The sequence below is a fragment of the Rhinopithecus bieti genome, unplaced genomic scaffold (assembly GCF_001698545.2).
Source record: "Rhinopithecus bieti isolate Rb0 unplaced genomic scaffold, ASM169854v2 scaffold_34544, whole genome shotgun sequence".
NCBI classification, from domain to species: domain Eukaryota; kingdom Metazoa; phylum Chordata; class Mammalia; order Primates; family Cercopithecidae; genus Rhinopithecus; species Rhinopithecus bieti.
Genome location: NW_016814795.1, coordinates 962,410 through 976,074, shown reverse-complemented (window position 1 = coordinate 976,074; position 13,665 = coordinate 962,410). Strand labels below are relative to the sequence as shown.

At 35.3% G+C, this 13,665-nt stretch overlaps 1 protein-coding gene across 1 annotated transcript in view; it reads left to right on the top strand.

The window, feature by feature from the left end:
- The window catches only part of SEMA3A (semaphorin 3A), a 231,727-nt gene that overhangs the window by 68,977 nt on the left and 149,085 nt on the right, over positions 1–13,665 (top strand). Inside the window, exon 3 of the mRNA XM_017852379.1 lies at positions 1,616–1,678. Coding sequence (XP_017707868.1) covers positions 1,616–1,678 — 63 coding nt within the window. The remainder of the gene's footprint in view (positions 1–1,615; positions 1,679–13,665) is intronic.

The following is a 13,665-nucleotide window of genomic DNA, read 5'->3' as shown; positions in this document are numbered from 1 at the left end:
AAAAAAAAAAAAAAAAAAAAAAAAAAAAAAGAATGCCTATCCCTATCCAATAAGTTTTAGGGCATACTGTTTTGACATGGACTTGAAATGCATTTATCAAGTCATCATACATTACTTCTGTATGTGCAAATCCTTGTTTGTAAATGTGTTTTGTTTTGCTTTATAATTCTCCAGATTGAATATCATAGCCTTTGCCCAAGTTTATGATCATTTATATTGAATTCTCTAGCTGGGCGCAGTGGCTCACGCCTGTAATCTCAGAACTTTGGGAGGCCGAGGCAGGCGGATCACGAGGTCACGAGATCGAGACCATCCTGGCTAACACAGTGAAACCCCGTCTCTAATAAAAAATACAAAAAATTAGCCGGGTGTGGCGGCAGGTGCCTGTAGTCCCAGCTACCCAGGAAGCTGAGGCAGGAGAATGGTGTGAACCTGGGTGGCGGAGCTTGCAGTGAGCTGAGATGGCGCCACTCACTGCACTCCAGCCTGGGTGACAGAACAAGACTCTGTCTCAAAAAAAAAAAAAAAAAAAAGAATTATCTAGAGGTTCCCAAATGAATGATAATCAGTCATTTTAGACTAAAAGCTTTCCAGCAGACACGAATGATTAAGTGCCACCATTTCTGTTTTTTTATATATGACTTTTTTTCCCACTGAAATTAACTATTAATAATATCACTAGAAAGGAAAAATGAATAAAAAACAAATTGTTCTGCCCCTATACAGATAGGAGTCATTGGAATTGCTCAGGGGATTTTATATTAAAATCAAATGAGAGTATTTGGATTAATATTGTTGGGGGGATGAATCCACTGTCCTCCAAGCCACCACTAACATCATGGTTCATCTACTACTGTGACTATATTCACACAATATGGGACTTTCTGGAAGGATGAAGACTAAATATGAGGGATAAAAATACAAATAATTGTTTCTCAACTAGTCTTTTAGCCCACATTAGAGAGGGTAATAGTTTTTTAGAGCTATCTGTTTGCTTCTTCAATCTACCTTTATTTCTCTAACATATACCATGTTACTTATAAATATTTTCCCTTTCCAAAAAAAACAAAAACAGTAAAGAGGAGAAAAAAGAGAAGTTTCCATTCTAAGTATTTTTTTTAATCCTTTCAGTTACTTATTCTAAAATGTTATGCTGAGATTTGTTTCAGGGAAATGTATCCAAAGCACCCAAATGTTAAAATTACAAAATCACTATTTCACGATAAAGGCCAATTTAGAAAAATCTGAGCCATATTCTATGCCAGTTTCTACTTCTCTTCACTAAATTCTCACATCCTCTCAACAAGATCTCCCTCTCCCAATCTGTGTGCCAGTTCTTGCCACACTGCACTGCTTAGATCTATTGTATGTGTCAGTTTCTCTCTTGCTCAACTTTTTTATACAGCAAAGGCTATTGGGTAGATGGAGAATCAGTGACTTATGTTCACACCAATTAACTGACGCCACTGGAAGATCTAAAGTGAAAGGTTCCTGAAAGAGTCTTTATGAAATTTTCTTTACTTCAGTTGCCCCAATGTCATCTAAAAGACTATATGGTGTTGGATCTCTTAGACAACTTAGTTGACATAAAACAATGTTTATTCTCTGTCCTTAGATTGTGTGGCCAGTATCTTACACCAGAAGAGATGAATGCAAGTGGGCTGGAAAAGACATCCTGGTAAGCATTAACCTACTAAAGTATTATACAGGTTGAGTATCCTTCATTCAAAATGCTTGGGATCAAAGTGTTTCAAATTTCTGATTTTTTTTTTTTTTTTTTTTTTTTTTTTTTGTGGGGAAGGGGTTAGAATCTTTTCATATATATAATAAGATATCTTTCAGATAGAACCCAAGACTAGAAGCAAAATGTAGTTATTTTTCATATACATGGTATACCCATAGCCTAAAGGTAATTTTATCTTCCCCTCAGGGATGCTGAAAAAACTCTGCTGTGTGTCTGCATTTTGACTGTGACTAATCACATGAGGTCGGGTGTGGAATTTTCCACTTGTGGGTCATGTGGGTGCTCAAAAAATTTCAGATTTTGGAGGATTGCAGATTTCAGGATTTTGAATTAGGGATGCTCTACCTGTAGTAATGACATAGTAATTTATTACTCTGTCATCTATTTTTGTTTAGTGTTCTATGAAGCACCACATTTTACTTTTAAACTTAATCACTCTTGAGAAACAAAATGATAGCATTCAATTTTGGAACACTGACAGACTTATGTATAGAATATATATAAAATAATAATATTCCTTAATAAAGCAAAATCTGGTCTCTTTGGCTGTTTATATATGCAAAATTAATTAACAAAATGTGATTTTGTAGCATACATATTTATATTCAATAAGTCAGGTTCTTTCCACAGGTTGATTTTTATGTTAATTCCTCTTGAATTCTTCTTGAAATGCTATGAAATGTTTCCATTTCTGAGTCATAATTAAATTACCTATTTTTTCTTCTTTCCATTTTTTTCCTTTTATCTCTTTTCTTTCCTTTTCCTTTTCTCCATCTTTTTTCTTTTCTTTCATCCTTTCTTTCTTCCTCTCTCCTTTCCTTCCATGTACTCATCCTTTAAATAAATATGGGTTGGAAAAGGACCATGTAATAGGAATTGTCCTAGGCACTTTGGAGTGAAAGATGAATAGTAAGAAATCTGTACAATGTTTTTACCATTGTTAAAAGACAGAGGCCATTTTTTGTAAAGTAAATTGTCAGGAAAATTAAGTGGGTGACTGGTTTGAGGAATAGCCCAGTATTTGCACAGATCATGAAAAGTAATTATAATCATTTAAATAAATTAATTAAAATGAATTACAGAATTTTTAAAATATATAATTTTGTGTTTAATTGATATTTGGGGATGTCTAAAATACAAAGCAATATGTTTAAAAGTTTTATCTGTGTTTAAAAGTATTAGGATTTAGAATAAATTTATTCTGTGTGTTGCCTAAAGACATAAATCAAACTGTACATATGTGTATAGATACATAGATATTTTCAAGGGACAACTTGATTGATTTGTTACAGCTGCCTACAATGATGTATATGTTTAGAAGGATTTAGAGGGAATCTGAGTTCCTGGGAAAAGACTGACTCAATCTAGCAGCAATGTTGCCTATAGGTGAAGGAAGTTAGGTAGAGGATCACAAAGCAAAGGTATCCCCCATCTTTAATGCCTATACGTTAACAAACATGGGAAATTCATCCTTGAAAATTGCATATTAAATATATAGTTATTACGTTAAAATATTCATGACACGTATTAAAAACAGTGAGGCAGACTTTATTCAGTGGTACTGCTACAATGAAGTTTTGTAATGAGGGTAAGAGATTGAGTTTAATACAGGATATCCTGAATACAAAGATAAGTGGAAATTTATAGCTAAGAAGCAAAGTGGGAGTCAGTGGGTGGAAAATTGCCCAGAGGAAACATCGGAGTAATGGGAATTGTGGGTAAATTGATTAGACAGGATTATGACTGAAGGCAGGCCAGGGTGATAAGATATTGACAGTGAGGTAGGGCAGTGGGGTAGGAATTTGATCACACGTATCAACGGTGGGTGAATTTCTGTAAACTGACTAAACAGGATTGTTGTGAAAACTGGACCGAGCAGAGATGAACATGGAAAGTCAGGGCCTTCTTGTGAAGAGAGTTCAGGGGAGTCTGACTAGAATTAGGTAAGGAGAGAACCTGTCAAATGAAAGTCACTTTACACCTTCATAGTACAGCAAACGTTTTTCTGGTTATGTAACAGTGGATCAAAAAAAAAAAAAAAAAAAGTGTGTTCTATCAAATTTTATACTATCCCTAGCTGATGCATAATTTGAAACTTTTGGAAAGGAGTAAATAGAAAGCACAATGAAGTAAGAACCCAGAGAGGTTGAGAATTTTGTGCTGATACTCCTACTGACTCATGAATATAGTCAGCAAGTATGCTAACTTTCTTAGGGCTTTAGCTTCTCATCTATTAAGTGAGACAACATATATATCACTGTGAGAAACAACTCTAATAGTTTTGTGGAAATTATTCGAAAAGTAGAAAAAACTTCAATAGTATAATGCTAAAAGTATAACTGAAGAAACAAAAATCTATTAACATCAAAAAGCTACATTTACCATGAACAAATTACATTAAAATATTCAGTGAGATAATACCTGAGGATGAATAGAAATGGCTAATTTACCTATATACAGCTATTACCTTTGAAAAGGCAAACTTCTCCCTTTCTGTTAAAATCGAATCTTTACTAATTACTATGATAACTAGCATTTAGTAAATGTAGTTTCAACAATAGCTTTATGAGGCAGATATAGTTACTCCCATTTTCTTGATCTTGATCAGAAAATAGAATGATTTCCTATGCTTGATCAGGAAATATAATGATTCAGATTCTTCATTAAAAATCTTTACATTCGGCCGGGCGCGGTGGCTCAAGCCTGTAATCCCAGCACTTTGGGAGGCCGAATCTTTACATTCAAAAATTTATGGATGTTTTGGGTACTATTCTAGACATTGAGATCAAAATTTCAGTGTCCCTGATGATGTTGTGATATCAATTGGAATATTTGGATTTGAACTTGCCCATTAACACACAGATGATAAGTAATAGATTTGAACAAATATATTACCTTTCTGGCTCATCAACTGTGTAAGTATAATGATAATCAACTCATCCAGGCATGGTAGCCTGTGCCTGTAATCCCAACACTTTGGGAGGTTGAGGAGGATGGATCACTTGAGGTCAGAAGTTCAAGACCACCCTGGCCACCATGGTGAAGCCCCATCTTTACTAAAAATACAAAAATTAGCCAGGCGTGGTGGCACGTGCCCATGGTCTCAGTTACTGGGGAGGTTGAGGCAGGAGAATCGCTTGATCCCAAGAGGTGGAGGTTTCAGTGAGCCATGATCATGCCACTGAACTCCAGCCTGGGTGACAGAGCGAGACTCTGTTTCACAAAAAAAAAGTAAAATAAAATAACTAACTCACAGAATTCCTGTAAGGCTCAAAGGAACCCATGCAAAATATTATGTAACTGAGATATTAATAATTAACAATATAAATATAATGTTAGTCATTATTGCTATTATTAGTATATGTAATAGAGTAGTATGGACAATTTCTAAGTGAAAACATTGTTAATGAAATTAATTCAATACTCCTTAACAGTCGTGACTACTGCAGTGTTTCATTGTTCTGAATTTGATTTGGTCTGAAAGTTGAAGGTAATAACCATGCTTATCTAGTTATCTTACATATTATCTGCATATTATAATACAAACTGAAGCTTTATTTGATTTCACGATTGAATCAACCCAATCAAGCATATTTGATTTCATAATCGGATCAACTCATTCAATGACTGAGATAGCAGATGTATTTTATGATTGTGATTTCTAAAACTATTCACCTCAAGGCATTTCCCACATCTTTTATGGAACTTTCTCCTCTCTCTCCCTCTCTATCTCTGCCTCTCTCTCCCTGTTATTAATACAAACAACTAAGGGATTCTTGCGGTTAGCCCAAATGCAGTTAGTTCAGCAGCCGCAATAAACTCATGATCCACAATGCCCTGCGGAGGATAACTTAATCACTTACTCATGATTTTAGAGACTCACCTGCATCAGCCACTGGAGTAGCTGGGATTACAGGTGACCATCAAACCCGGCTAATTTGTGTATTTTTAGTAGAGATAGAGTTTCACCGTGTTGGCCAGACTAGTCAAGAATACTTTTTTTTTTTTTTTTTTTTTTTTTTTTGAGACGGAGTTCTCGCTCTGTCGCCCCAGGCTGGAGTGCGTGGCGCGATCTCGGGCTCACTGCCAAGCTCCGGCCTTTCCCCGGTTCCCCCCCGCCCCTTTTCCTTCCCCGCCTTCCAGGCCTCCGAGATAAGCTGGGATACAGAGGGCCCCCGCCACCGGCCGGCCGGCTGATTTTTTTTTTTTGCTTTTTTAAGTAGAAAGGCGGGGGGTTTCCCCCACCGTTTTCCCCAGGGAGGGGTCTCCGATCTCCTGGACCCCTCGCTGATTTTGCCCACCCGCCTCTCGGGCCTCCCCCAAAGTGCTGGGGATTTACAGGGCCTTTGAGCCACCAGCGCCCGGCCAAGATACTTTTCAAAGGGCGAAGAAAAAGGCAACTTCCACCTGCATTTTTTCCAACGGCTTACTAAAAAAAGTGTTTCAATTTTATTGGGGAAACTTATTGAAGGGATCTTAAAAGGACATTGGGGAGGTTTTTGCTGAATCTGGAAGAGAGGTGGGGAACCCCCACCCATCATTTCCCCACAGGCAACCTTGTATAAAGGATTTCTGAACAAAATATTAAAATCATTTTGATAGAGGGTGAGCATAGAGATGGCACATTTTTAAAAAGTGCGATGGCGTAGATAATATTGCCTTACTAATGTTTTCAAAAATCAATTAATTAATTAATTGTAACATTATAAAATATTTGTCCTTTGGTATTTCTTCATATTCTGCATTAAATCAAGATTTTGATTTTTCTCCATTAAGATTTATATAGAGAAAGGAAAAGAGAAGTTTTTATATATTTTATTTCAAGGAGAAATATATTTTTCTTCCAGTTCTACTCAACATGAAAATATATTTCATACTATTTTGCTGATAACCCTTATAGATCCTTTAATATTGCTTTTCATACTTTTTTTATGCAAGGTATATTTTATTCATTTAGAATTTTATTAAAATGTATTTTCATTTTCAGTTAACCTCATTTAAGTAATGCCTCAGTTTACATATTTTGTGCACTTCAAGATGATTCATGGCATTCATTGGTTATTTTTGGACTTTAATTTACAGATGCAATTTTTGCATTTCTTTCTTAATACATGACTTTAGAAATAGCTATTGGATGGCTCCCTGGGATTTGTAACATCCCTTCCTTAATAAACATAACAAAATAAATAGCATTATTATTTTTAACAATGATTTAAATAAACAGTAAGAAATAAATATTAAGAAGAAAGAGACTTTTTCTTTCATTTGACATCTGATTTCCAAAGTGATACAAGGACAGTTTGATGGAAATTCTGCACTGTATCTTGAGTAAATAATAGTCAGCTGTGACTTACGGACAACGATTCCTTTCGAAGGGCTCGCGTAATACTGAAAACCACAAGAATGGGTGTGAGTGGCTGTGGCAGCCATCAGGGCTCCAAGACAGGATTTTAACCAAAATAGGAACTGACCTGAACATTTATAGTAAAGTAAACAAACAACCTCCTTACTTGTTATCCCTGATTTCCGCAGCGGGTGCTTACCATTTCCTACTGATTTCCTTGAAAAGTCCACTGGAAATGAAGTGCCTTTAAACAGGTCACACTGGGTAAAGGACTGTCAGATAGAAGGCTACAATAGGAAAAGAGGGGTCAAGACACTGGTTAATCTTATGCACTTTTAGAGTGGGCCATTCTTAGGCCTAGTTAAGGAAAAGTTCATTCCTATGGCTATGACAACACAGTAAACCAGAAGCCAGGACATGCCACTGGATTGAACCTACATAGTTTCTGTGTCACTGAGTATGGTATCATACAGAAAAGCGAAACCTCTCCTCATTCCCTCAGGCAGCTGGGATAATATAACTTGTCATTACTCTCTGCCCAGTTTTGCACCAAACACATATATTAAATCAACAGCTGTAATTCAAGCAACTATTACACAAAGAATGGACTTTGTTGTTAAAGAGCAAGCCTGTAGCTTGAGGCACATAGTTATGCTTTCTGCTCTCTCTCTCTCATATATATATATCAGGTTATCAGATAAATATATATATATATATATCATCATCAGATAAAATAGATATATTAATAAGAAATAAATTGTATATTTTAAATACATATATTTTATCTGATATATATATATTTTATCTGATAACCCTTATTCTTTTAATATTGCTTTTGTGCATATTTATATATTTTTTCTATTTAGAGTATGTGCGTGCCTGTGCTGGTGATGACATTTATGATATTCATCTAAATTTAATTTTCTCTTGTAGAACTGAATGTACAGGATATGAAACAAATCATCATATTAATATGTCTTTTTTCGTATTGTAGATTCTAAACCTTCAAATTACTATGGAATTTTTAGCGTTAGAGTAGTGAAATGCTCATGAATTTTTCCATTGCTGTTACTTGAGAGCTGTTACTTGAAAAACATACATATAATACAGCATATAATACTATTGGACAGAGACCCTGGATAAGGAAATAAATACAGTCAAGATACCTGTATTCTGGCTGCTGTTACTCACCTTTGCTCCCATTTTTGGTATTTTTCTAGTGCTTAAAATTCACTTTGTTATACACAGTAACATTTCTATTGATGGCTTAACTTCGTTGACCCTGTTTTGCAAATGAAAGCTGAATACATTCTAAGCTGGTGAAAGAATCTGTTTTGAATCAATAGCTCTTTGAATCTTCTTTGTTTATCCTACTAAACCATCTCTCTTTGCACTAAATTTCAATAAAACCAAATGGCAACCGTATGACTGTTAGAAATATTTTGAACATCATTGGAAATCAAAATTTCAACCATCTGAGAGGAACAAAAAAGCAGACTCTCATAACATTCTGATTCTTGGATACATTTCAAAGTGTTGTATCATGCACCTGAACTTTGAGACTTTTAAAATTCTTGAGGGATTTATTTTATATATTTGTCCTTAGTTTTACTCCTCTTAATGATATGATATATTATAATGTCTATCATGTTTACTGTGGCTCAAATTGCAGGACCTCAATAGCACTAATTTTTGCCAAGTGAATGCAATTGAGAATGTAAAGCTGCACATGCATCTTAAGTTACAGTGCATTCCAGAATGCCTATGTCAACCCTTAAATTTCATTACTTTTTCAAAGGTCAAATTTGACTCTAACTTTTAATTTTTTTAAATTTTATTTTGGATACATCGAGACATAATAAAACTGCATTAAGTGAATAATTAGAATTACCTTCTAATTTAGGAGTCTATCAAATAATAAAATTACACTAAATTTCAAAATCCTCATGTATAATTGTTGGAATATAGTTTTCATGGTTCTTCACATTTCTCACATCTTATAAGCAGAGGTCCTGACTACCTTTTTGCACACTGTTTTAAAGAAACTGTTTATGACTTTTTAATGATCGCCATTCTAACTGGTGTGAGATGGTATCTCATTGTGGTTTTGATTTGCATTTCTCTGATGACCAGTGATGATGAGCATTTTTTCATGTATCTGTTGGCTGCATAAATGTCTTCTTTTGAGAAGTGTCTGCTAATATCCTTCTCCCACTTTTTGATGGGGTTGTTTGATTTTTTTCTTGTAAATTTGTTTAAGTTCTTTGTAGATTCTGGATATTAGCCCTTTGTCGGATAGGTAGATGTGGAGAAATAGGAACACTTTTACACTGTTGGTGGGACTGTAAACTAGTTCAACCACTGTGGAAGATAGTGTGGCGATTCCTCAAGGATCTAGAACTAGAAATATTGTTTGACCCAGCCATCCCATTACTGGATGTATACCCAAAGGATTATAAATGATGCTGCTATAAAGACACATGCACACGTGGGGATATATCCAAAGGATTATACGTCATGCTGCTGTAAAGACACATGCACACGTATGTTTATTGCGGCACTATTCTCAATAGCAAAGACTTGGAACCAACCCAAATGTCCATCAATGATAGACTGGATTAAGAAAATGTGGCACATATATACCATGGAATATTATGCAGCCATATAAAGGGTGAGTTCATGTCCTTTGTAGGAACATGGATTAAGCTGGAAACCATCATTCTGAGCAAACTATCGCAAGGACAGAAAACTAAACACTGCATGTTCTTACTCGTAGGTGGGAACTGAACAATGAGAACACTTAGACACAGGGTGGGGAACATCATACACCGGGCCCTGTCGTGGGGTGGGGGTAGTGAGGAGGGATAGCATTAGGAGATATACCTAATGTNAACTAAACACTGCATGTTCTTACTCGTAGGTGGGAACTGAACAATGAGAACACTTAGACACAGGGTGGGGAACATCATACACCGGGCCCTGTCGTGGGGTGGGGGTAGTGAGGAGGGATAGCATTAGGAGATATACCTAATGTAAATGACGAGTTAATGGGTGCAGCACACCAACATGGCACATGTATACATATGCAACAAACCTGTACATTGTACACATGTACCCTAGAACTTAAAGTATAATAAAAAATTGTTTTGTTAAGTTTTTTTAAAAAAAACTGTTTATACAGTTACGATAGTGTCTTCCTCTGAAGTAGAACGTTGCTTTGCAAATGGTCTTGGGAAATAGAGAAAATGTCTCCCTCTGAAGCAAAGGGCAGATACGCGCACTGTCCAGTGCAATCAACATAATATCTCCCTCAATATCTAAAGGTCAGCATGCTATATCTATTATATAATATTTCGGTTTTCTCATCCAGAGTTCCTCTCCTATAATGCAACTCACCACATGTATAGGTATTATCTGACCCTCCTCCGAATACCCAGTGGAAATAGCACAAGAAATTCTAACACTCTAGCTAGTACTATTTCTGTGAGTAATAAAGTCCTTTACCTCTGAACTCTGAGTCACAAATCTTTTGTTAGTATTCATGAAAGCCTGGTAGGCTAACTCATTATCTTACAAATAGGGTAAAACCCCAGACCCTTTATAATTTTTGAAAATATCGATTGCAATTTTATGTAGACACTCTGGATAATCTTACAAATGAAAGAATATGGTCAGTTTATCCATTTTAAAATACGATTTTCATCAAGAATTTTGATGGCACTTCAGTTGTACGGATAACTGATTTTTGGTGAACGCCAGTAAATGCCTTATCACATGTCACAAAAATGAGCGTAGATTTTCATATGTATGTATCTTTCATATGTATGTGTATATCTGTTTGTGAGTAAATATCTGATATGCTGAACCAAATAATTACAGTTTAACTCTAGCCTTCAGAAGTAGTATAATAATATCCAGCACTTATGGAGAGCTTGCTTTATACCTGGTATTGATCTAAATGCATTTCATATATTAACTCGTTTAGGTGACTTGTATTTGGTTACAAGTCCATATTTCTTTTCAAGCAATTAAACAAGCAAATTTTGCATATAAGGTAAAAGATACATAGCAAATAAAACTTTGTCATTAAGTTTATTTCAGAAGTTAGGTAGTATTCATATTTTGAATTAATATATTTTACTAATACAGTCAAATAAGTTGGTATTAATTATGTTTGACTTGCCATGAACCAAGTCTCGTACAGATAAACTGAAATTTTTGGAAACCTTTTAGGGTCAGGATTAAAATTTAAATGCATTTTATTTATTTATTTATTTATGCAAAGTAAGGCTAGCATTTGAAATAGAGACATTTTATAAAAATCTTTCAGAAGATTTGGAGATTTTGATTTATGTTTCTTTTTACTGGAAATTTCAATTGCGTCCTTAAGTGGCTGAAATGAAGATGAAATATTTGGCATTAGTTAACAAATTATTATTTAGATTTGACTGGACACCATAATTCATCCGTGCATCAGTGTACATACTTTTAGAGTACAGTAAGTATTTTACAATCTGGAAGGTCCATTATCGTGATTTGACCAGTTCCTTCAGGAGAAAAGATTTTGGCCAATATCTTCTTTCCTCATATTTAGCAAGTTGATCCAGGTCCCACTGAAATGTAGTTTCTAATACTTGTATTTAGTATTCTTCTATATGTGTCTGATAATCTTCATAAGTGGATTTCTACTCATTTCTGAGAGTACACTGCCCATCATATCTTGTATTTAACAGGGACTCTAATAATATTTTACTTAGATATGCTATGTCTCAAGACAAATATGCCATCACCAACTTTTGACTGTTTTCCTTTTACTTGACCTAGTAAAAAAAAACAGTAAAAATCATTTGTGCAATAACAGTAAAACTCATTTGTGCAATAACAATAAAAATCATCAACTTCTTATGTCTGCAGGACCTCATGAAACTTTCCCGAAGTTCTGCCATTTAATTTTAATATACATCTACTTACTTTTTGCCTTTTTAGTTGGTAGCAAGGAAAACAGACTGCAAAATTATGGTAGCTCTGAAAACTTGACACACTATTTCTAGAGATGGAGAATCTTGGCTTTTGGCTTTAAGAACAGAAAATTCCTGAAGCTTCTCACTGTTCCATTCAAATTAGGTGCAAAATATACTGTACTATCCATGCTATTCATGGTGTTAAATGTAACTTACGTATGTATACATGTGTGCATGTGTTTATTCCACATGTATTCAATGCTAAAAGATAGGTTTTTTAGTATTGTGCTTGAAATGATACCAACATTAATACAACTTTTTGATTATAGATTTTAATATGCATTTAAAAAGCAGAAATATTTCATATTTAGAAGTAAATAAAATTATTAACTAATGACCTTTAGTCATTAGTTCATACAGTGAGCATGTGTGTGTTTTTAAATAGGTCAAATTTATCTTCCCTTTATATTACATATCACAATCAGCTAGTCTATGGCTGTAAGATGGATCTTTTCATAATGGTTTTATCGGAGACCACCTGTGTGATTGATATAGAAAGAGTTCTATTATGGGAATTAGACCTTATATAATCATGAGAGCTGGTGAAGAATTCTATGGAAGGCTACTGCCTGAGACAGGTAGTGGGTGTGAGGTTGTTGTAGGTAACTATAGTTGTTGATGTTTATAGAAGAAAAGCCGGACATGAAGTAGGAAGAGTAAGGACGAACTGAGACCCACAGCATAAACTAGGACCAGAGTCTGTCTTTTACTACCTCTAACTTTGTTTGGGTCGATTTGGGTGACTTAAAGAAGAAACGGATGCCTTTTGTCATGGAGCTATACAAATATCAGGACTCAGTCTGGTAGAAACTAACAAATGAGATTTGGTGGAAGCCAGAGGACCTGGAAGCCCTGGTACTGCCCACGCTAACAATGTGGCCAGCAGATCAGAACAACCTGGGGAGTGTAATGGTTGCAGCTTAATTTATACCTCCCAAACCTCATGCAGATTTCATTGATAGCAAGCCTAAACCAACCTGCAGGAAAGGGAATTTGAGGAAATATTTTTCTAGCTTATTTCAGTTGGCACAATACAATTCTGCCACAGCTATTGACTAACGCATGCTGTATTTGCTGTTGTATTGGGACAATGAATCATGGCATTTTTACTGCTTTGATAACAAGAGTGATTATAATTTATAAGCCTTCACTGCCAGAGGACTAGGATTTCATATAAATTCTATTGAACAAAATGCAATTGCCCTTGGTAGCTGAAATGGGCATAAAGTAATACTCAAAACCAATTTTTAAAAATCTGTCTCTGTTTAAGCATGGGCTTAAACTCTGTTAACTGCATCCTTTCAAACAATGAACTATTCATAATGGAGCTCGTCATAATTTGTGAAATGGCATAATATGTAGAAGAGTGTGAGAGTTAAGCAGTCAGAGAAATATCCAAACGATAGTGAAGTTTAATTATTTTAAGAATTGGGGGCCGGGCGCGGTGGCTCAAGCCTGTAATCGCAGCACTTTGGGAGGCCGAGACGGGCGGATCACGAGGTCAGGAGATCGAGACCTTCCTGGCTAACACGGTGAAACCCCGTCTCTACTAAAAA